This window comes from Ptiloglossa arizonensis, chromosome 1, assembly GCF_051014685.1.
Source record: "Ptiloglossa arizonensis isolate GNS036 chromosome 1, iyPtiAriz1_principal, whole genome shotgun sequence".
In the NCBI taxonomy this organism is placed as follows: domain Eukaryota; kingdom Metazoa; phylum Arthropoda; class Insecta; order Hymenoptera; family Colletidae; genus Ptiloglossa; species Ptiloglossa arizonensis.
The window spans coordinates 24,915,548-24,941,085 of NC_135048.1; the positions used below are offsets into that span (position 1 = coordinate 24,915,548).

At 40.3% G+C, this 25,538-nt stretch overlaps 1 protein-coding gene across 1 annotated transcript in view; it reads right to left on the minus strand.

Moving 5' to 3' along the window:
• Positions 1-25,538, minus strand: part of LOC143147404 (uncharacterized) — a 312,219-nt gene that overhangs the window by 179,854 nt on the left and 106,827 nt on the right. The window contains exon 4 of the mRNA XM_076312649.1: positions 7,460-7,713. Coding sequence (XP_076168764.1) covers positions 7,460-7,713 — 254 coding nt within the window. The remainder of the gene's footprint in view (positions 1-7,459; positions 7,714-25,538) is intronic.

The following is a 25,538-nucleotide window of genomic DNA, read 5'->3' on the forward strand; positions in this document are numbered from 1 at the left end:
AAGGATGCAATTCTTAGTTGCATATGCACTGTTGAATTTGAAAAAAAATCTAAGATCCTACAGATGTAGGGCTCTTCGAGCCACTTACCTTTTCTTTTTGATATTTTTTCGTAAATGCATTAATAACGGTGTTATTAGCAGTTGCGTGGACTACTCAGTATAGTGTCAAACCATTAGTATGATACTAAAACAACTAAATCTTCGTTCAGGAGCACACGAGTGCAAAGATCGTCGATTTCGTCAAAGTTCAAGTGAATTAATATTAGGTAAAATATTATTTAACATTTACATAATATTTCCATCCCTCTATACCAATTGTACATTCCGTTTAATTGAACTAAATCTCCGTTCAGAAGCACACGATTGCAAAGATCGTCAATTTCGTCACAGTTCAAGTAAATTAATATTAACTAAAATTTTCTTCAACATTAACATAATATTTCCATCCCTCTACTACCGTACCAATTCTACATCCCGTTTAATTGAACTAAATCTTCGTTCAGAAGCACACGATTTCGTCAAAGTTCAAGTGAATTAATATTAACTAAAATTTTCTTCAACATTAACATAATATTTCCGTCCCTCTACTACCGTACTAATTCTACATCCCGTTTAATTGAATTAAATCTCCGTTCAGAAGCACACGATTTCAAAGATCGTCAATTTCGTGAAAGTTCAAGTGAATTAATATTAACTAAAATTTTCTTCAACATTTACATAATATTTCCATCCCTCTACTACCGTACCAATTGTACATCCCGTTTAAATGAACCAAATCTCCGTTCAGAAGCACACGATTTCAAAGATCGTCAATTTCGTGAAAGTTCAAGTGAATTAATATTAACTAAAATTTTCTTCAACATTTACATAATATTTCCGTCCCTCTATACCAATTGTACATCCCGTTTAATTGCACGAAATCTTCGTCGAGAAGCACACGAGCGAAAAGATGGTCGATTTCTCACGACCACGTCACACCTCGACACGGCACGTGTCCTCCATGACGTTTCCCCGAGCGAACGAAACGACAGGATTCGCGCGCAGACGAGAGAGAATCTATCGGCTAATTTCTATTTACGCGGCGGGTCCGTGCGTAACGGAGCAGCGAACAGATCGATACCGTCTGCGACGCTATCCGTCGGCAGACGAACAATACGTTTCCCGGTGTTCCGGAAGTCCGACGTCAGGGCCATGAGCACGTCGTAGCGCGAGACAAATCGAATCAGGGACATTCCCACTCTCCTCTATCCGTTCGTCTTTCCGTTTCTCCCGGTTCCCGGTGTCTGGCGACGGTGATGTTATCAGGTCTTGTCGCGTCCGCTGGAAATAAATCTTTTGTGGAAGCGACGCGGCGGGGGGGAGGGGGAGGAGGAATAAGAAGGATCGTCGCAGACTTCTCTCTTCCGTCGCGCGGAAGGATTCTCCCTCAGGTGGGAAAACTGGCGGGGACGGGGAAGAATTGCCGCGAATCGCTCGAAACGTGGAGAGAGATACCCGAGAACCGAGAACGTTCGATTTCGAACGGATCTTCTCGATTCCTCTCGTCGAGAGTGGATCCGTGGATCGTGGATCGGTTCATTTATACGCCAACAGTGGATTTCTTTCTCTTGGGATTATTTTCTTAGAGTCGTATATTTTGCGTTGGGGAATAATTTTTTGGATGGTGGAGAATTATTGGAAAGTGTAGGGCAGTGTTCGTCTTTCGTTGAACGTAGATCGTGAGTCTACGAGTTATTCGCGAAGAGTAGATTTATTTCTTTTGAGTTGTATAGTTTGCGGTGGGGAAATAATTTTTTGGATGCTGGAGAATTATTGGAAAGTGTAGGGCAGTGTTCGTCTTTCGTTGAACATAGATCGTGGATCGGTCCACGACTTATTCGCGAAGAGTAGGTTTATTTCTTTCGGGATTATTTTCTTAGAGTGGCATACTTTTGCAATGGGGAAATAATTTTTTTGGATGCTGGAGAATTATTGGAGAGTGTAGTGTAGTGTTCGTCTTTCGTTGAACGTAGATCGTGAGTCTACGAGTTATTCGCGAAGAGTAGATTTATTTCTTTTGAGTCGCATATTTTGCATTGGGAAATAATTTTTTTGGATACTAGAGAATTATTGGAAAGTTTAGGGCAATGTTCGTCTTTCGTTGAATGTAAATCGTGAATCCACAACTTATTCGCGAGGAATAGATTTATTTCTTTTGAGTTGCATATTTTGCAGTGGGGAAATAATTTTGTTGGATGCTGGAGAATTATTGGAAAGTGTAGGGCAGTGTTTGTTTTTCGTAGAACGTAGATCGTGGATCGGTCCACTTATTCGCAAAGAGTGGATTTCTTTTTTTTTTTTTTTGATTATTCTGTAATGGGAAAAATTTTCTGGAGAATTATTGGAAAGTTTAGAGCAGTATATATATCTCGTTGAGCGTAGACCGTGGACCGGTCTACTTGTTCACGATGAGTGGATTTCTTTCTCTTGGAATTATTTTTTTATAGTCGCATATTTTGCGATGGGAACAATTTTTGTAGGATTTTGGAGAATTGTTGAAAAATATAGAGGAGTATTTGTCTCTTGTTCAGCGTAAATTATGGATCGGTCCACTTCTCCACGAAGAGTGAATTTTTTTCGTCCCATCTTACGATAAAAGTAAATATTTTCAAGGTTTACAATTTTTCTAATGTTATTTTTAGTAGAAGCAGAGACGTTCAATTCTAAGTAAATCTTCTCTATTTTATTAGTCGACAGTAAATCACATCCACACCCCCATGAAGACTAAATTTCTTACTTTGAGAATTACACGCGAATTACTTTGCGATGAAAGTAAATATTCTCTGCATAGAAATTTTTCTCACCAAAAACTCCCGAAGAATTATTAGAAACTCATATACTACTTATCCTTACTTACAGTATCCACCAATTGTAAAAAATGTCGTATCGAACACAAGCAACCGATACTCTCATCGACAATCCTATCCTTAAACTCACCATCGCTGAATAAATTAACCTACACGAATAAATAAACGTCCAATAAACTAATCACTTTAATTAATTTCTCCTCCGCAACAATTTTCGACCGAATCCTAAACATAACCTCTCCACGAGACGTATAAAGTCTAACGTAAAATTCAGATTATAAAACATACTTTATATATTGTATAATTTACATATTATATATTCTGTTGTTCGAAAAATCATTTCGTTTCTTTCGATAAAAATAAATGTACACAAACATTTTATCAAATTCCATATTCTCCATTTTGGAAAACGAAAAGACTCTCTAAACAACCCAAAACAATACGCAAAGACCTCACGTGCCCATTACTACAACAATTCCGCATACAAAAATATAAACTCGGGATAGAAAAGTATACAAGCAACCTAACTCGTTACGACACCGAGTCGCGTGCCCTTGGCGACCCTCGACTCGAAACTGACAGAAAAATCTGCACCGAACACAGTCCCCAAAACCAACACCAACCGATTCGTTAACATCCGACATTCTTCGCGTCCTCGTCGCGTTCCCTCTGACGCCTAAATTCATGGAAGAAAATTTGTCGATTCGATTCGAGAAATTTCCACGGGACGAGAAACACGTCCACGAGGACAGGGAAAAGAACGGGGAAAGCGCGCTATCTCGCGCTCGATGTAGAGGAGGGGCGTAGGGGAGTACGAGGATGGGGAGGAGGAGGAGGAGGAAGAAGAGGAAGGAATGTGGGCGCGAGAGACCGCGGTCTGGTTTTCCAGACGGGGACGGGGGAGGAAAACATGTGGGTTAGATAGGCGCAGCTGCGCTACCATCCCGGCCGAGATTAGATATCAGCGGCTTTTTTTCCAGACAGCCTTCGACGTTCCGCGAATCGCGTAATAATCTCGTCGAAGGTCGACGACGCCGGCTGCGGCTACCTCCGTCGGATGGGAAATCGTGCTTCCTTCCCCCACTCCGCTCTGGCCGGCAATCGTGTCTCCAGCGGGCCGGCCGATCCAATAACGAGACGAACGATCGCGCGAACGCTATCGAGAATTACGAGTCGCGTCTGGTATGCGACGGAATACCGAGAGGGAACGCGGAAAACGCTCCCGGCGAATACTTCGGGTCGCCGCGGCGACGAACGCGACGCGACGTTCGATTCGACGAAGGTGACGCTGAAACGCGACCAATCGCGCGGCACGGTTCGCCACGAGAGCGAAATCGGTACGAGCACGGGACATTTAGGAGCACGGAGACGCGTGGAGTTCAATTCGTCTGGAACGATTGCTTTTGAGGGGAAAAGGCGCGGGACTCTAGTCGGTGTGAAAAATATTAATAGGTTAGGTCGCGTAATAGGTTAGTTTATATAGAAAATATAGGTGTTTGCTCAATTCGCATGAAAGGATTGGTTTTGAGCGAAAAAGTCGAGGGGCTCTAGTCGGTGTGAAAAATATTAATAGGTTAGGTCCCGCGATAGGTTAGTTTATATAGAAAGTATAGGTTATATAGTAGGAATACTCGAATGCTTGGTCGTTTTGCGTGGAAGGATTGGTTTTGAGCGAAAAAGGCGCGGGACTCTTTGGTTGATGTGAAAAATATTAATAGGTTGGGTCGCGCGATAGTTTAGTTTATATACAAAGTATAGGTTATGTAGTAGAAATACTCGAGTGATTGGTTGCTTTGCGTGGAAGGATTGGTTTTGAGAGAAAAAGGCGCGGGACTCTAGTCGGTGTGAAAAATATTAGTAGGTTAGGTCCTGTGACAGTTTAGTTTATATACAAAGTATAGGTTATGTAGTACGAATACTCGAGTGCTTAGTCGCTTCGTGTGGAAGGATTGATTTTGAGGGAAAAAGGCGAGGGACTGTTTGGTTGATGTGAAAAATATTAATAGGTTATGTCGCGTGATAGGTTAGTTTATATACAAAGTATAGGTTATGTAGTAGAAATACTCGAGTGATTGGTTGCTTTGCGTGGAAGGATTGGTTTTGAGAGAAAAAGGCGCGGGACTCTTTGATCGGTGTGAAAAATATTAATAGGTTAGGTCGCGTGATAGTTTAGTTGATGTACAAGGTATAGGTTATGTAGTACGAATACTCGTTGAGTGCTCTTCCAGTTCGACTGGAAAGATTGATTTTGAGCGAAAAAATCACGCGATCGTTTATTCGATGAGAAAAATACATGGGTGTACGTTGAGGGTGAGAATTTGATCGGTGTGAAAAATATAAATAGGTTATGTAGCGCGATAGTTTAGTCGATATACAAGGTATAGGTTATATAGTACGGACAGTCGTTGAGTGCTTGTTCACTTCGCCTGGGACGATTGCTTTTGAGCGAAAAAGTCACACGATTGTTTGATCGGTGTGAAAAATATGAGTAGGTTATGTCGCGCGATAGTTTAGTCTATATACAAAGTATAGGTTATGTAGCACGAATACTCGTTGAGTGCTTTTCCAGTTCGTCTGGAACGATTGGTTTTGAGCGAAAAAGTCACGCGATTATTTGGTCGATGTAAAACATATTAATAGGTTAGGTCCCATGATGTAATTTAATCGATGTATAAAATATAGGTTATGTAGTACGAACACTCGTTGAGTGCTCGCTCAATTCACCTGAAACGATTGCTTTTGAGCGAAAAAGTCACACGATCGTTTAATCGATGAAAAAAATATTAATAGGTTATGTCATATGATATAGTTTAGTCGATGTACAAAATATAGGTTATGTAGTACGAACACTCGTCGAATGCTCGCTCAATTCGCCTGGAACGATAGGATTTGAGCGAAAAAAACGCGCAACCGTTTGATCGATGTGAAAAACACATGGGTATTTGTTAAAGCTGTGACTTTGATCGAAATATACGAATAGGTTATGTCGCTCGACAGTTTAGTCGATATACAAGGTATAGTTCATACAGTACGAATGCTCGTTGAGTGTTCCTCCAACTTAGAACGATCGTTTGATTGCTTTTGAACGGAATAATCGTCATGTGAAAACCACATGGGTATATATTGAAGGTGAGAGTTTGATCGATGCGAAAAATATGTGTATGTACACGTCGAGCGACAATTTAGTCGATGTAGAAGGCATCGAGGATTTATGGGGCAGTATGGATACTCGTTGAGTGCTCCTCTAATTCGCCCAGAACTATCGCTGGATTGCTTTTGAACGAAAAAGTCTCGCGACAGTTTAATCGAGGTGAAAGGCAGAGAGATTATATGGAAACTTGGATACTTGTGTATTGTCTAGTTATGTTATCTCTGACTAAATAGAATAATCATGGTACTCGAAAAAATAGTCGTGGTGTTCGATAACTTCTAGACGAAAAAATCGCACGACTGTCGAACGACAACAAAGTATAAACAGAGTATCCGATCAGTGATCGGAAAATTACAATTGTAACGATCGACAATTAAGATTAAAATGGATAATCGCTCGTAATGATCGTTGATCGAATTAATGGTCGTTGTTCTGTAAATTTGACTATCGGTGTCACGGATATCCGTGATATTAATATATTACGCAGCCAACGCGAGTCGTCGTTTACACTGCTCTCGAATTTGTTTATAAATCGCAAAACTTCGAATCTTCGAACGTATCTATTGTATCGAGTTCTTCTTCTTCGCGAGGATTGGATTTTCTTCTTCTCGAAAAAGTCGTGTTTACGAGGCGCAAATTAGAAACAAGTACGTAGCTCGACGCGCTCGTACTGCAACAAGAAACGAAACCTCTTACGGATAAGTCGACAATTCGGAATGTAAAAAACTGTAACTTTTCTTTCGGTAATCACCGTCTAGAGACTGTATTGTTAATATCGATCAATCACGGGTGCTCCCAGCACCGAAAGGGTCACTTCTCCATCGAACCGTGACAATATTATCTCGCGAGTAGCGTCATCTGCAGCGATGAGTACCAATTGAATATTTTAAACACGTATAATAATAATAATAATAATAATAATATCCGCTCGACGGCTCGAATAAACAAAAATTATTGATCCGTCGAGCGATCGTTTATTCATGTACCGTACGAAGAAATTAAAATTACAAACGTCTTCTACGCACAATTGACGTATCGGTGACGAAATGAAATAGTAACGCGAATACGTTCAATTATCCGTACAGTATTATTTCATGGTAAATAAACGAAACGCGCCAGTTTAACGTCTTCGTTCTTAATTTCTTCGTACACTCGACGAATAAACACTGTCTAATGAACCGTGAAACCTTTGTTCGTTCCCAATTAAATATTTTCCCTCGAAATCAACGTCGACGCTGTATGCGTGCTCGTCTCTCTCTTTGAAAACACGACGCGATAAATAAATGAACCGTTGATCGATCGCAAAAGGAAAAGAAGAAGAAGAAGTAGAAGAAAAAAAAAAGAAGAAGAAGGAAAATAACGATGCAGCTGCTTGAGAAATAATTCCTCGCGTTTTTGTACACGAATGATAAGTATCGATCGTCGGCGCGAGTTCTCGTTGAAGAGTAATGAACGGACTCACCGGTGTGCCAGGATGACGATGATGATCTTGCAGCAGAAGACGTCGTTGATGCGACGCCGGCAATTCCTCGCGATGATGATGATGATGGTGACGATGATGATGATGCCGATGGTGATGCAAGATCGAGGCGGAGGCCGGCTCGTGCAGTAGCAACCGACGATGATGAAGATGATGCGATACCGTCGCCAGGACACCTACCAGTGCTCCGACTACCAGGACGAGCACCACTGACACTATGTAGCTGCTCGCGCTCACTGAAAAACAAACATCGAACGACCGTTTAACATTAACGCGGTTCAACCGACCTGGAGCCAAACATACATGTAATACGTCGTTGAAATCGTTACGAAAATAATACCCGTTATCCCTAGAAATATTTCAAGTTCGAAGATAACCGGTATACGTCATAGAAATTATTGAAACGAAAATTATTGTCGTTGAGAAATTTTGTCGATAGGAATATTTTGTAAATATTGTTGACAAATTGTTGGAAAAATTAATGAATGTGCCTAGTAATATTTCGAGTTCCAAGATAATTGAAATAGGTCGCGGATATTATTGAAACGAAAATTATGGTTATTGAGAATTTTTGTCGATAGGAATATTTTGTAAATATTGTTGACAAATTGTTGGAAAAATTAATGAATGTGCCTAGTAATATTTCGAGTTCCAAGATAATTGAAATAGGTCGCGGATATTATTGAAAGGAAAATTATTGTTATTGAGAATTTTTATCGAAAGAATATTTTGTAAATATTGTTGACAAATTGTTGGAAAAATTAACGAGTATGCTTAGTAATATTTCGAGTTCCAAGATAATTGAAATAGGTCGCGGATATTATTGAAACGAAAATTATGGTTATTGAGAATTTTTGTCGATAGGAATATTTTGTAAATATTGTTGACAAATTGTTGGAAAAATTAATGAATGTGCCTAGTAATATTTCGAGTTCCAAGATAATTGAAATAGGTCGCGGATATTATTGAAACGAAAATTAGTGTTATTGAGAATTTTTATCGAAAGAATATTTTGTAAATATTGTTGACAAATTGTTGGAAAAATTAACGAGTATGCTTAGTAATACTTCGAGTTCGAAGATAATTGAAATAGGTCGCGGATATTATTGAAACGAAAATTATGGTTATTGAGAATTTTTGTCGATAGGAATATTTTGTAAATATTGTTGACAAATTGTTGGAAACATTAACGAGTATGCCTAGTAATATTTCGAGTTCGAAGATAATTGAAATAGGTCGCGGATATTATTGAAATGAAAATTAGTGTTATTGAGAATTTTTATCGAAAGAATATTTTGTGAATATTGTTGACAAATTGTCGCAAAAATTACCGAAACGAGAATTACCATCGCGTTATATCTAGAAATATTTTGAATTTAAAGATAATTGAAATATATCGCAGATATTATTGAAACGAAAATTATCGTCGTTGAGTATATTTTATAGAAATGAAAATTTTGTAAATTTTGTCACAAATTGTCGCAAAAATGAACGAATATGCCTGGTAATATTTCGAGTTCGAAGATAATTGAAATATGTTGCGGATATTATTGAAACGAAAATTATTATCGTTGAGAATTTTTATCGAAAGAAAATTTTGTAAATATTGTTGACAAATTGTTGTAAAAATGAACGAATATGCCTAGTAATATTTCGAGTTCGAAGATAATTGAAATATATCGCGGATATTATTGAAACGAAAATTATTGTCATTGAGAATTTTTATCGAAAGAAAATTTTGTAAATTTTGTTACAAATTGTCGCAAAAATTACCGAAACGAGAATTACCATCGCTGAGAATATTTCATGCAAAGTAAATTTTACGAATTCTTTTCCAAAAATCATCGCAAAAATTGTCAAATGAAAATCACTACCTTTAAAAATATATCATCGAGAGCAAATTCTACAAATCTGTCTTTCACAAATTGCATTACAAATATATTTAATCCGAAACAGGTTTCACAAATTCTTTTCCTTTTTTACAAATTATCGTATCATCGATTCGTGAAATATTCAAGGTCCGTTACAATATATATATATAATTATTCACAATACGTAATACATTGTAGGAAAAGAAAGTCTAGGAACATTTCGAAATATTCAACGATCGTTATTCGTACATCGAACAAAGAAAAGTTGAAATAAATCGTGTTATTACCGAGTGAGAACAATCTGTTTGCACTTTCGGCTCGAGTCCTCTGGCAAATCGAGATATCGAACTTTTATATTTCATTTTCGCGGCCAAGTGTCGCTGCGATTATTTCGCGCAGCCTCCACGGAGAGACGTTGGATAATGTGGAAATCGAAGGCTCGTTCCCTCGGCGAGTTTAATTCGTAACGTTTCGATTTTCCATCGTATTGTATCGGCGAGTATCGACGTGAGGAACACAATTTCTGTACGTTTCGACGATAGTGTCCTTACAACGAGCACTGCAAAGTCATACTCGCGGAACCGAGAAACGAATACGCCGCTACGTAATCTGTGTAGCGGTGATAAGTGATAGGAGGCTTTTTTTTTTCCTTGCGGGGAAACGTTCCTTCCCAGACCGTTTCCTGGGGGATCTAGACGTTGCTCGGTGAAATATCACTCGAGATAACTGTGGCTCTAGAAAATGGTATCAGCGTACATTGAGAGAGCGAGGTATTCTATAAAGGAGTTTCTTTCCACGGAACAGAAATATCGAAATTCACGCAATTAATTCATCTAACAACGGTCGGTGGTCGTTTAACACTCGATACAAGTGTCTCGATATTGTTAGATACTTTCACATGGCCAGTATTCTACTTACAAGACGCGTGGAAATTTAACCAAATTACTTTCCTTCGTGAAAAAATTACTTCTATTTTAAATTTATCGAGCATTGGAAACATTAGTGTTGTAAAAAAGAATTTTTTCTTTGCGAAATATAAGTGTCGTAGAAATTATTTTCTTTTGTGAAAAAATAAGGGGAGTTCTCTAACGCTAGTATTCTAGAAAGTATTTTCTTTCGTGAAGTACAAGTGTCGTACAAAATATTTTTTTTGCTAAATAATAATTTTCCCTACTCGATAAAGTATTTCTATCGGAATGCAAGCGTTGAACAAAGTGTTTTCTTCACAATTGTCATAGAAATTATTTTCTTTCGTGAAAAAATAACAGGACTTCTCTAACGCTAGTATTCTAGAAAGTATTTTCTTTCGTGAAGTACAGAAATAGTACAAAATATTTTTTTTCGATAAATAATAATTTTCCCTACTCGATAAAGTATTTCTATCGGAATGCAAGCGTTGAACAAAGTGCTTTCTTCACAATTGTCATAGAAATTATTTTCTTTCGTGAAAAAATAACAGGACTTCTCTAACGCTAGTATTCTAGAAAGTATTTTCTTTCGTAAAGTACAAGTGTCGTACAAAATATTTTTTTTCGCTAAATAATAATTTTCCCTTCTCGATAAAGTATTTCTATCGGAATGTAAGCGTTGAACAAAGTGTTTTCTTCAAAATTGTCATAAAAATTATTTTCTTTCGTGCAAACATAATTTTCCTTACTTGACGAAGTATCGAGCATTGGGATGGAAATTTTATAAAAAAAAAAAGAAAGAAAAACAGTACTGAAGTACATTCGGTACTTAATGGGTCGAGTTCGAGTACAGTTGCAAATGGAGGAATTTAAAAAAGCTCGGGGAAGTCCCTCCCGAAGAAATTGAAACTGTAAACGCTCGACTCGCGGCGCAGACCCGCTACGTACTCTTTTCACCGTGCCGTTTCGCGCAGCGATGTACGAAAGTATCGACTAACTTCCCGCTTCCAGTCAATTTCGTACGTGATGCGTGAAAAAGACTCGAGGCGCGAAGTTCTCGCACGAGTTTTCCCTCCGCCGGGATCCCCGACCCTTCGCGTCTCCTCCTCATTCAGAAAGTGTACGAGACTGGAAAATTTCTTATAGTCACGCTCGGCGACGCTCGTCCAACATCTCGAGCCGGCTCGTCGTCTTCGAAATTTTGCAAAATTACACGGCCGCGTTCCACCTCGCCTCGAATAATCTCCACCGCGGGGCTATCAAAATGATGAATCTTATGGAAAATTGGGTACGAGACCGAATGCTCGGCGAACTTTTCTGTTGCGGAATATTGGAACGGTGATTCGAATATTCGACGCGTGTAATTCGGATACTATTCAGGTGGTATTCGAATACTCGATTGTTGAAATTCTTGTGCGTTCGAATGGTAATCCAAATATTCGACGTAATTCGAATACTGTTCAGGTAGCATTCAAATATTCGATTATTGAAATCGTGCATTCGAATACTATCAAAATAATCGATTATTCAAATACTTGTTTGTTCGAATGCTATCCGAATACTCGGTTATTTAAATATTTTCCTATTCAAATATTCCATTACCGAAACACTTGTTCATTCGAATACTATCCATATACTCAATTATTCAAATATCTATTCGAATACAGTATTACTCAAACATTTGTCTATTCAAATACTCGATTATTCAAATATTTTTCTGTTCAAATACAGAACTACTCAAATATTTGTGTATTCAAATACTCGATTACTCAAATGTTTTTCTGTTCGAGTACAGAACTACCCAAACATTTATCTATTCAAATACTCGATTACTCAAATATTTTTCTGTTCGAGTACAGAACTACCCAAACATTTATCTATCCAAATAATCGATTACTCAAATATTTTTCTATTCGAATACAGTACTACTCTAACATATGTCTATTCAAATACAGTACTACTCAAACATTCGTCTATTCAAATACTCGATTACTCAAATATTTTTCTATTCGAATACAGCATTACTCAAACATATGTCTATTCAAATACTCAATTACTCAAATATTTTTCTATTCAAATACAGTTCTACTCAAACATATCTCTTTTAAAATACTCGATTATTCAAATATCTATCTATTCCAATCCTCGATAATTCGAATACCCGTCTATTCGAACATTTTCCAAACCGATTACCCGGACATTTCTGACAAATCTCTATTAAAACATATACACTCTACGTAGTTCGCCCTTCAATTGAAACACACGGTACAACAATTCTAAAAAATCCCAACATTGAAAAATCAACTCCCTTCCCACTTTAACCTTCACAATTCACTACCGTTCGATCGAAGAAGAAAAAAAAACCAAACCCATCCAATTCACACCGAGCAATTGTATCAATTTTCATAGTTCACCTCCAAAGGGGAACCAGTTTCCGAAAAGAGAGAGGGGGGAGACCCGACAAAGAAGCAAATCTCTCCTTTCCCTCGCACCTGTCCCGCCCCGCTACTCCCGTTTGTCGCATCGGGACCGCAGGTGTCCGGTCGAGATTTATTTCGACGTAGACGTTAAACGAATAAAAATAGATCCCCCCTCCCCGATGATCGTGCACCCGGTGCGCCCGTTTCATTTGCTCGCGCTCGCGCGAAAATCCTCCAGAGAGAGAGACTTTCCTCGACGCTTCCCCCACACGCGTGCACACTCTCCACGCTCGCGAGCGAAAAATCGGGCCCCGTTTTCATCGGTAGGGCCCCCCTCCCGAACGACTGGCTTTGTCTCGTCGGTCGAAGGTACAGAAAGAAGAGCAAGGTGCACGGGGCACTGGAAAAAGAAAGGGACTTGGCAAAAAGAGGCAAACCGCGACGACGGCGGCGACGGCGGCGGCGGCGGTGGCGTCGCACGCTTGTAAACTCGCCGTGTACCCGAAGAGGTAAGCGAAACTGTGTGCGTGTGCGCGTCTGCGCTCGCTCGTTCGCTCGAGGACGCGATTGGTGGGACAGGATGAGACACGACCATAAAACCTTATCAACGTTCATCATCGCCGGTTCAACGGTTTGAACCGCTCGTCACCCGGCGCTCGTTAAACGCTCTACGAGTCGCAACGGTGCACCCCGTGGCCCCGTGGTCACGTCGAGACGCTAACAGCGTCGACGACGAAAGGAGAGGAAAGAAAAAAAAAAAAAAGAGAAAAAAAAAATGAAAGAAAGAAGAAGAGAAAAAAAAATGCAACCGACAGGAAAGGGCGAAAAGAGGTCCCTGACCCCCCCTCCTCCTCTCTCCTCGCTCGGACTGAAATTTCTGCGAAACGGTCGCGCACCAGTCGTCCCCGTCGCTGGACAAAGGACTTCCACCAGACGCTGGAAATCCGATGGAATCTACGTTGCTTTCGACGCGGGATGACGCTGGGAAATTGTACCAGCTGGTAGGATTCCTCGTGGAAAGATCCTGGGTTACGAATTCTCTCCAATAGCAGCCTCGATAAGTTTTTCATCAGGAATGGAGACGTTAGGTTTGGGTTATTTTTTTAAAGATACTGTAGTGTTTGACGATGGATGTGTGTGTGAAAGATCTTGGGTTACGAACTCTCTCCAATAGCTTCCTCGATAAGTTTTTCATCGGAAATGGAGACGTTAGGTTTGGGTTATTTTTTTAAAGATACTGTAGTGTTTGACGATGAATGTGTGTGTGAAAGATCCTGGGTTACGAATTCTCTCCTATAGCTTCCTCGATAAGTTTTTCATCGGAAATGGAGACGTTAGGTTTGGGTTATTTTTTTAAAGATACTGTAGTGTTTGATGGTGGATATGTGTGAAGTTTCGTGTAGATCTAGCGACTCGTTCGTATATTTATAATTGTTTGAACGTTGAAGTGTCGTAGTAGTTTTTTGCAATGGAAGAAACTTATCGAACAACCTAGTATCGGTTAGGAAATGGAGACGTTAGGTTTGGGCTATTTTTTTAAAGATACTGTAGTGTTTGATGGTGGATGTGTGTGAAGTTTCGTGTAGATCTGACGACTCGTTCGTGTATTTATAATTGTTTGAACGTTGAAGTGTCGTAGTAGTTTTTTGCAATGGAAGAAACTTATCGAACAACCTAGTATCGGTTAGGGGGATCGGTAGATGGTTAATGGGATTCTTAGGGGAGTGTTACTTGTTAGGGGTTGTTACCAATGGTGCGGTTATTGTAAAATTGAAGAGATTGTAAACAACTCGAAAAATTTTCCACTGATTTTCACGGTAGGTTTCTTTTTTGTTGACATTGTAGAGGAAAATTGGTACTGCGACTGCTTGGAAGTTGATTTTCTTGTGATTTTGACATTCGTGAGAATGATATTTAACGGCAAGTGTCGCGTGTCTATTGGCTGGATGAATAAAGAAACATGTTTACATTATGTGTAACATAGTATAGTTAACGTAGTTGTTTACAGTAGGATGTATGAATGATCTGCAGAAAGTTTTCCCAGTCCTCTCGAGGAACAAGTATTTCCTGTAAAAGTCGAAGACTTGTTGGAGCACGTTTGACGATGAGTAGAATAAATATTTATTAGGAAGTTTACTCGATCTTTGATATTCTCAAACGTGAGCTCAAAGTTTGCGAAACTATGCGCGTCGATAGCTTCCCTCCCTCTTAACAGAGTCAGAATTAAGTGAAAAGTAGAAGTCTCGAAAGTCATCCTCTGATATCGTGATTCCTTGTGAAGTTTATAGTAAAAAATTTTCTTTAGAGATTCAACTAAATACAGACAACCGTGTCTCAAAATTCTATCTAGCGAATAATGCAAGAAACAAAAACGACACAAGTTCGTTTTAAAAATTAACCCCCTGAATTGCGCGGTTCTCTTTTCCAAATTGAACGAAATTGAAAAGAATCTTCCCGTTTGAGAAAATTTTACTCGTTCCAACGAGTAACTATCAACCGAGACACCAATTAAAATCGAGAAATGTAACATCCAGTACTTGAAGAACGAGTCAACTGAACTAATTAACCTTCTTTCGATACAGAATGCATTTTTCTCGTGGAAAGAATCCCAAAGACTAACGTTTGGTCGCGTTGAAGTCGAGCAGTTGAAGAAACGGTCGAGTTGAAGTCGAGCTGTTGAAGAAACGGTCGCGTCGAAGTCGAGCTGTTGAAGAAACGGTCGCGTTGAAGTCGAGCTGTCGAAGAAACGGTCGCGTCGAAGTCGAGCTGTCGAAGAAACGGTCGCGTTGAAGTCGAGCTGTTGAAGAAACGGTCGCGTTGAAGTCGAACTGTTGAAGAAACGGTCGCGTTCAAGTAGAGCTGTAGAATAAACGGTTGCGTCGAAGTCGAGCTGTTGAAGAAACGGTCGCGTTGAAGTCGACCTGTTGAAGAAACGGTCGCGTTCAAGTAGAGCTGTAGAAGAAACGGTCGCGTTGAAGAAACGGTCGCGTTGAAGTCGAGCTGTCGAAGAAACGGTCGCGTTGAAGTCGAGCTGTTGAAGAAACGGTCGCGTTGAAGTCGACCTGTTGAAGAAACGGTCGCGTTGAAGTCGAGCTGTTGAAGAAACGGTCGCGTTGAAGTCGAGCTGTTGAAGAAACGGTCGCGTTGAAGTCGAGCTGTTGAAGAAACGGTCGCATTCAAGTCGAGCTGTTGAAGAAACGGTCGCGTCGAAGTCGAGCTGTTGAAGAAACGGTCGCGTTTAAGTCGAGCTGTTGAAGAAACGGTCGCGTTTAAGTCGAGCTGTTGAAGAAACGGTCGCGTCGAAGTCGAGCTGTTGAAGAAGCGGTCGCGTTGAAGTCGAGCTGTTGAAGAAACGGTCGCGTTGAAGTCGACCTGTTGAAGAAACGGTCGCGTTGAAGTCGAGCTGTTGAAGAAACGGTCGCGTTTAAGTCGAGCTGTTGAAGAAACGGTCGCGTTCAAGTAGAGCTGTAGAAGAAACGGTCGCGTTGAAGTCGAGCTGTCGAAGAAACGGTCGCGTTGAAGTCGACCTGTTGAAGAAACGGTCGCGTTCAAGTAGAGCTGTAGAAGAAACGGTCGCGTTGAAGAAACGGTCGCGTTGAAGTCGAGCTGTCGAAGAAACGGTCGCGTTGAAGTCGAGCTGTTGAAGAAACGGTCGCGTTGAAGTCGACCTGTTGAAGAAACGGTCGCGTTGAAGTCGAGCTGTTGAAGAAACGGTCGCGTTGAAGTCGAGCTGTTGAAGAAACGGTCGCGTTGAAGTCGAGCTGTTGAAGAAACGGTCGCATTCAAGTCGAGCTGTTGAAGAAACGGTCGCGTCGAAGTCGAGCTGTTGAAGAAACGGTCGCGTTTAAGTCGAGCTGTTGAAGAAACGGTCGCGTTTAAGTCGAGCTGTTGAAGAAACGGTCGCGTCGAAGTCGAGCTGTTGAAGAAGCGGTCGCGTTGAAGTCGAGCTGTTGAAGAAACGGTCGCGTTGAAGTCGACCTGTTGAAGAAACGGTCGCGTTGAAGTCGAGCTGTTGAAGAAACGGTCGCGTTTAAGTCGAGCTGTTGAAGAAACGGTCGCGTTTAAGTCGAGCTGTTGAAGAAACGGTCGCGTTGAAGTCGAGCTGTTGAAGAAACGGTCGCGTTCAAGTAGAGCTATAGAAGAAACGGTCGCGTCGAAGTCGAGCTGTTGAAGAAACGGTCGCGTTGAAGTCGAGCTGTTGAAGAAACGGTCGCGTTGAAGTCGACCTGTTGAAGAAACGGTCGCGTTGAAGTCGTACTGTTGAAGAAACGGTCGCGTTTAAGTCGAGCTGTTGAAGAAACGGTCGCGTCGAAGTCGAGCTGTTGAAGAAGCGGTCGCGTTGAAGTCGAGCTGTCGAAGAAACGGTCGCGTTGAAGAAACGATCGCGTTGTGCAGGTTACTCTTGAAACTACGTCGTAAAATTTCGGGGCGTGTTACACGCCTAGGGGAAAAGTTTCTACGCGTAACCGAGAATTTAAGAAGAGAAACACGGGTATGCGAATTTCTTTCGTGCCACGACTCGGTGTATGCGTCAGACCTACGGAACATTCCTGACCGAAGACGCAGCGGACCAGTGAGACTCTCTTGCAGTCACGTGGTTCACGCGATGCGCTTTCAGTCGAACGTGGCGCGGAACATTTTTCCTTTAAGGTTCGTTTTCACGCGACACACTGTAGCAGCGTTCAATGGAAAAATTAACCACCCTGAATTGCACGGTTCTCTTTCCCAAACGTTGCGAACGAAATTGAAAAGAATCTTCCTGTTTGAGAAAATTTTACTCGTTGAAACGAGCAAGTATCAACCGAGAGATAAATTAAAATCGAGACAAATATATAATGTGGAAATGTAACATCCAGTACCTGACAACGTCTGTAATAAATAAAACATAAATATAACGTAATTTCGTGAGTGTATTTAAAAATTGAAAGCGTTCGGAGAAAAATATTGTAAAATTGTGGTGACACTCTGTTGATTGTTCTACTGTATTCTGTTAAGATAATAGTGTTCACGATATTTGTAAACTTTTAAAGAACGATAGTGTCGTTAACGATACCGTATAAAAATACAACCGACCATCGAATATTTTTATTATCGGAGGAAATATCGATAGACTCAAGTATGAATAACCGACGCGACATTAAATACGAATAACGCGTTAAACGCGAAATAACGGTGCATCTAGCGCGTGCACGCGTATTATGAAACACACACACGACCCAGCCTTTGGCTCTAGTTCTGACTGACCGATGTCTGCGTCTAGACTGCTTCTGGAGCAGACATCTGTCAGACGCACACGTCTGTTGCGATCGTGTACGCTGAAAAACGCTTGCAGGAGAACCGAGACGTGCATCTCCGTTGCATCGATGGATGCACATTGTCGACACCGATAGGAAATCCCTCCTTGACACTATTCGCTCGGCGCTGTAAGAGGAAACTAAGAATCGAGACAAGGAATCGTACGCGATACCGATCGCCAACCTTGAAGGGAACACGAGTTACTATACAAGAGTTGAATCACCTAACTTGACCGACTCGATTTTTTTCGTAATAGGTGGACGAATTCAAATTCTTTTCATCACTATCGAGAAGGTACTTCCATGTAACTGCGTTTGGTTCTTTGTTCATCTTTCAAGGAAATCTTCGACTTTTTGTACAAAATTTTATCATTCTTTCACACGAAAGAATAATTAATATTAGTAAGAAATAAATGTTAAATGTCATTGTCTTGGAGGTCTTTCGAAATCACACGAGCCATAATGAAACAAATTTTGACTTCAATAGTTATGGAAAATTTTGTGCTGGTCCAATTATGAAACTGAAAATAAGAATCAAAGAGGTGACATTGTTATACCTGGTATAAATTGCGGAATTCAGCAATATTGCTAAACTGAATCCTGAATACACCAAAACGAGACTTGTATATTCTCTGCACAAAGAATTGAATGATAAAATTGTGAAACAGTAAATAAAGATCCACTAGTTATGGAAAATTTTGTGCTGGTCAAATTATGAAACAGAAAATAAAATCATAGAGGTAACATTGTTATCTCTGGTACAAAGTACTAAATTCAGCAATGTTGCTAAACAGAATCCTGAATACACCAAAACTAAACTTGTATATTCTCTGCACAAAGAATTGAATGATGAAATTGTAAAACAAAAAATATTAGGTTGTTCGTAAAGTAATTTCGTTTTCCAAAATGGAGAACATATAATTAAAAAAAATATTTATACACTCTAAAAAAATCGTGTTTCATTTTCACCATAAAAAAAAAATAATAAAATGACTTTCCGAACAACCCAATAGAAATAAAATTGAATCGATAGTGCACCATTGAACGTACTTAGGTTCACACAGCGACACGTGTATCATATACGTAAAAGTGTAGGTTGCACTTGTAGCGAGGATCGTTCGGATAAATGACTCGATTCGTGGTGTGAAAATACCCGAAACCGATGAAATCACCCGATAGAAAAAAGAGTCGCTCTGCGTCCTCCTGCGAGCGTTTCGATACCACTCAACGTCCACTCCTGTACGTTTACGGCATTCCACGCGCGACAGGTCGCAGCATTAGCGTTATTAGCCGCCACGCCCCGATCCTGACGTGTTTGAACGTCGAAAGTCCATCGACGGGCTTTCTTCGGCCGATGTAAGTTCGAAGGGAAGGCAAGGTCGTCCTGGGCGAGCGTCGCTCGCCTCCGAGAACGGGCCGTGCAGGTCGCCAAACGTTTCGCGTGTCAATATTTGACGGAGCGTTTAGGATGTCTGGCGTCTGGCCGCGAGAGACGCCCCCGAAAGGACGAAGGTCCTTGCACCTTTCTGCTCTCTCGGCAGGTCGACCGCTTCTTCGTCCGCGGAGAACGTTTCGCCGGGGAACTCTCGGCGTCGAACGAAACGCGATGAGAGAAAGTGGGGGGAGGGAAGGTACGGCTAGAGCGTGCTCTAGAAGGAAGGTTTCCGAGATGGTTTGAAAATTGGGTTATAGAGTATACGTGTATACTATGGTAGATGGTTCAAATGTAGAGTATGCGTGATAGAGAAGTGTATGGGTAAAAGAAAGAGAAATAGCAAAGTAAGAAAGTAGGTAAAAATTCTAGGAAGAAGAGAGGGAGAGAGAAACTTGGAGGTGGGATAGAGTATGCTCTATGAGGAAGGTTTTGAAGATTGTTTGAAAATAGAGTGAGCGTGATTGAGAAGTGTATGGGTAAAAGAAAGAAAAACTAGAAAGTAAGAAAGTAGGTAAAAATTCTAGAAAGGAGAGAGAAAGAGAGAGAGAAACTTGGAGGTAGGATAGAGTATGCTCTAAGAGGAAGGTTTCTAAAATCGTTTGAAAATAGAGTAAGCGTGATAGAGAAATGTACGGATAAAAGAAAGAAAAACAATAAAGTAAGAAAGTAAGTAAAAATTCCACAGAAAAGAATGGGAGAGAAAGAAAAACTTGGAGGTGAGATAGAGCATGCTCTAAAAGGAAGGTTTCTAAAATAATTTAAAAATAGAGTATGCGTGACAGAGAAGTGTACGGATAAGAGAAAGAAAAACTAGAAAGTAAGAAAGTAGGTAAAAATTCTAGAAAGGAGAGAGAAAGAGAGAGAGAAACTTGGAGGTGGAATAGAGCATGCTCTAAGAGGAAGGTTTCTAAAATCGTTTGAAAATAGAGTAAGCGTGATAGGGAAGTGTATGGGTAAAAGGAAGAAAAATAAGAAAGTAAGAAAGTAGGTAAAAATTCTAGAAAGGAGAGAGGGAGAGAAAGAGAAACTTGGAGGTAGGATAGAGCATGCTCTAAAAGGAAGGTTTCTAAAATCGTTTAAAAATAGAGTAAGCGTGATAGAGAAGTGTATGGGTAAAAGAAAGAGAAACAACAAAGTAAGAAAGAAGGTAAAAATTCTAGAAAGGAGAGATGGAGAGAAAGAGAAATTTGGAGGTAGGATAGAGCATGCTCTAAAAGGAAGGTTTCTAAAATAATTTAAAAATAGAGTTTGCGTGACAGAGAAGTGTACGGATAAGAGAAAGAAAAACTAGAAAGTAAGAAAGTAGGTAAAAATTCTAGAAAGGAGAGATGGAGAGAAAGAGAAATTTGGAGGTGGAATAGAGCATGCTCTAAGAGGAAGGTTTCTAAAATCGTTTGAAAATAGAGTAAGCGTGATAGAGAAGTGTATGGGTAAAATTAAGAAAAACAACAAAGTAAGAAAGTAGGTAAAAATTTCACAGAAGAGAGAGGGAGAGAAAGAGAAACTTGGAGGTGGGATAGAGCATGCTCTAAAAGGAAGGTTTCCAAGATCGTTTAAAAATAGAGTTATAGAGTATACGTTTATACTCTAGTAGATCGTTAAAATATAGAGTATGTGTAACAGACAAGTGTACGGATAAAAGAAAGAAAAACAATAAAGTAAGAAAGTAGGTAAAAATTCCACTGAAGAGAGAGGGAGAGATAGAGAAACTTGGAGGTAAGTTAGAGCATGCTCTAAAAGGAAGGTTTCCAAGATCGTTTAAAAATAGAGTATGCGTGATAGACGAATGTAAGGATAAAAGAAAAGAAAGATAATAAAATAAAAAAATTATGCGATAAAATTTCAACAAAAGAGAGAGGGAAAGGAAGAGAAACTTGAGGGGGCGATATAGAGCGTACTCTAAAAGGAAGGTTTCTAAGATCGCTTAGCTAAAATAGAGTATGCACGGTAGACAAGTGTACAGATAATAGAAAAAAAATGAAAAGAGAAGGTTTGTTTATTGCATCCTCTACCATAGAGTCTCTCTAATAGTCAAGTGTAGAGTTAAAGAAAATAACAAAAATATATACTGAAAATTCAACAAAAACGAGAGTGAAAGAGGCTATACTCTCGTATGAAGTTCCCTTCGGGATTATTGAGTCAAAATACAAAGAATGTAAGAAAATTATAAAAATATACAATAAAAATTTAAGGAAAACGCGAGAAAGAGAGAAAAAGAGAGGGAGAGAGAGAACACCGTCGTCGAGATTGTCGACAATTTGCGAGGGTCGTTCGCTTCCGTCTTTCAAGGAGGAACGCTTGGCATTCCAGTCGACCGCGCGATCAAAGTCGAGCACGGTTTTTTCCTGCCGGCGCAGATTTCCCTGAAGAGGTTCCTGAAGGACGCTCTTCGTGATCGTACGCGTCGGCCGTGTCTCCTCTGAGACCGAACGACGAGTAAGACAAGCCCGACCATGCTGCAAATCTCGAAAAACGCGATAAAAAATCATCACCCTAAAACAGTTCATCACTTTTCATCGTAAAAACGGTTCGTGACCGTCTCTCCTGGATTGCAATAAAATTTTTCAAGGTGGTAGATCACCATCTTTGCAAGCTGAAAAAAAATTTTAGACACAGATACTCATCTACTTCCGAAAAAAGGGTTGTCGAATCCTAAGAAACAAAGATACCTGCGAGATAACTTTTCAGCTTCATATAAATTCCACTTGGAACAAATTCTCTTCACCTCGTGAACATTAAACGAGTATTCACTAGTAGTAGAATGGTAAAAATGAACACAAAAATAGTCCCCAATTATCGACAATATATCCGTATAATTACGAACGCAAAAACACTCTCTAGCTATCGATAATATATCCGTATAATCACCAACGCAAAAATACTCCGTAATTATCAATAATATATCCGTGAAATTCTAAACGTAAAAATTGCCTGCAATTATCGATAATACCATCCGTAGAATTACGAAGGCAAAGGCACTCCAACTATCGATAATACATCCGTAGAGTTACGAAGGTAAAAACACTATCGATAATGCATCCGTGAAATAGATATAATTTCCCTGAAAGAAGCAACAAATGAGCGACCGATCCATAAACCTTTCCGTTCTCATCCGTCCGATTTTTCCTCTCGTTGATCGTTTTCCCGGCCCGATACCGACCGCTTCGAAGAAGCTTTCTATTACCGCGAGTAATATAATTTTATCGTGGAACCGTGTTGCCAACGGGGGAAAAAAAAAAAAAAAATGCTACTTCGTCAGCGTGATCGCCGATAACAATTTGAAAAACAGCAACGTTCCCCGTTCGTGGACGCGGGCGTACAGTCAGCGCCCCCTACTCCGCGTCCATCGACGCGGTGATTCATCCGGCGATCGCGGAGCCTGCGGTTTTGTCGATACGCTCGGTTTCGATGGTCAATTTGAATAGATTTTCGGTCGCGACGGCCGCATCGATTGGAACGGTTACGAGGCTGCCGCTCTAATTTTTATTGCCCGGTGAACGAACGCGGAATTGGCCCGCTCAGCTTGGACCGTGAACGATTTTCGTTGCGCGTGGGATCGCTGGCTTTTCGTCGCCCGAGCCTCGAACGCTGTCTCTCGCGCACCACGCGACCCGCGTTCGATGGAAACGGTGTCTTCGGTCACGTCGGATACAAGTAACCGTGAACCGACTACCGCTCCACGATCATTCTCAACCCTTCGCGAATTTTTCAATCGGACGATTTTCACCATTTTAACACCAAAACGATAAACGTATTCCTATTTGTGTCAAATTATGTACGTATTTTTTATGTTAAACCCGGGGAACTAATTAATAGTAATGATAGTAATAATAATACGGGGTAAATTAATTTACGAGTACTGTTGGTTGTATATTTTGATAATTGTTTAGGAATATTGTAGGCGAAGACTTCGTTAATAATTGGGTAATTTTACATTCTCAACCCTTCACGAATTTTCAATCGGACGATTTTCACCATTTTAACGCCAGAAATGTGAACGTATTCCTATTTGTAGATCTATGTACGTATTTTTAATGTTAAACACGGGGAACTAATTAATAGTAATAATAGTAATAATAATACGGGGTAAATTAATTTACGAGTATCTTTAGTTTTCTATTTTGATAATTGTTCAGGAATATTGTAGGCGAAGACTTCGTTAATAATTGGGTAATTTTACATTCTCAACCCTTCACGAATTTTTCAATCGGACGATTTTCACCATTTTAACACCAGAAATGTGAACGTATTCCTATTTGTGTCAAATTATGTACGTATTTTTTATGTTAAACCCGGGGAACTAATTAATAGTAATAATAGTAATAATAATACGGGGTAAATTAATTTACGAGTATTTTTAGTTGTCTATTTTGATAATTGATCAGGAATATTGTAGGCGAAGATTTTGTTAATAATTGGGTAATTTTAAAGAGAAATTCGAAATAGATCGAATTGGATCCTTTGGTAGTTCTAAGTGTTCAGGTGTAACGTTTCATAGTTAACAACAGAGAACATAAAGAGTTACTTGTTCCAATCGATCACCAATGCTCTTACCGATTCAAGATCACGAGATTCAGCGTGAACGAACACTGTTGTCTCTCATTCGCCACTCGAGTTGCCACGTGAAACACTATGGTGACTCGATTCTGAAGTGCAAAGGGATAACTGGTTGTTGTACTTCGACTAGTTTGACTCGTGATAACAATTCTCGAATAAATACAAGTATCACGAGTCAGACTCGTGGAATGAAGATTGAAGTATATATATTCGAAATAGTGTAATATTTTACATTTCTTATTGCAATTGTCTTTTGTGTTTCGGATCACAAGTATCCTGGTTGGCAGTTCGTGACTGGAGAGAACCCTAAAAGAAAACTCAGGATTTAGGATTTTGTAGATTTAGGTGGGAGGGGTAACATAGTTTACTAGCGTGTCATTTTCCATATTTAACGATGTCCTCGATATTTGTTCGAACCGTGGCGCAAAAAGTAGAAATATTCGATAATTTGTTAGGCTTGTTCTTTTGTAGCGTTACTAACGACACTGAGGTTATTCGAAAGTTTGCAAATATTGAGATTCTTTCTTCGTAAAATTGTTCTTCCAATTGGTAATTAATATTTTCGGTAATCGTTAACCGAGTTGTTTTAAGTGAAATAAAAATCACAAAGCAGCGACCTTTCACACACGTGGATCATCTTTTTAAAATCCCATTCCATGCATTAGGTATCAAGTTATCTTTAAAAGAATATAATTAATAGAAAAGAGCTTTTAATTTCCTAATACGAGAAAGTATCCTCGACTTCCTTCGTTCATGATCGTTGAATACTGATCAAGACACTGTTACACTTACCGGATTATTTTCTATTCAAAATATTTAAAAACAATCGAAAAATTCTCATTAAAAAATTCCTTATCGATCTCGTTATCGTTTGCTTTCATAAATCACTTGTCTATTTTCCAAATACGAAAAATCCATCAAAGTCCTCGCGATACTTGTATAATCTACTCCCGAAAACACCACGTTACCTCCTCACTCTTCCATTCAACTCGATTTACAAATATGCAAATATGCAAGAGTTCCCTAAAAAGTGGCAATCGAACCCGGTAACCATAGACGGTATACTTACCCGTACCGTGACTCGTTACGCAAAATAGAACGGTACACATTGTAGTCGAGTCGTCGTCGAAGCGATTTCATCCCGCAGAGAAGTGTCCCGTGTCTCTTAAGTTGGGTCGCGCGAGCATTCGTCGAACGCGTCCGTGGACCCGAAACCGAGGCGATCGGCGCGACGAGGGCTGCGCAGTACGTCGGAGACTCGTCGGTCGGGCGACGCGCCTGCGCGGTCCCTCTCCACCCCCCACCCGATCGACTCGCGTTCGGCCGGTGAGTGGAAATCGGCGTGACACGGGCCCGTCGGGACGACACCGACGGCAGGTGCATCGCGAGATCGGCCGCATCTTCCGCGGGCTTTTGCTCCCTGGTCACCTCCCCCCTCCCCTCGTTCCCCGGTGCCCCTCGTACGATCATAAGCACGGAGAACGGGCTGCGGGCGAGCGTGTGCAACGAGTCCTCCCCCTTCCAGCGTGCAACGTTCGGCTCGTTTGCACGTACACGTCGCTGCGGTTCGGTGTGC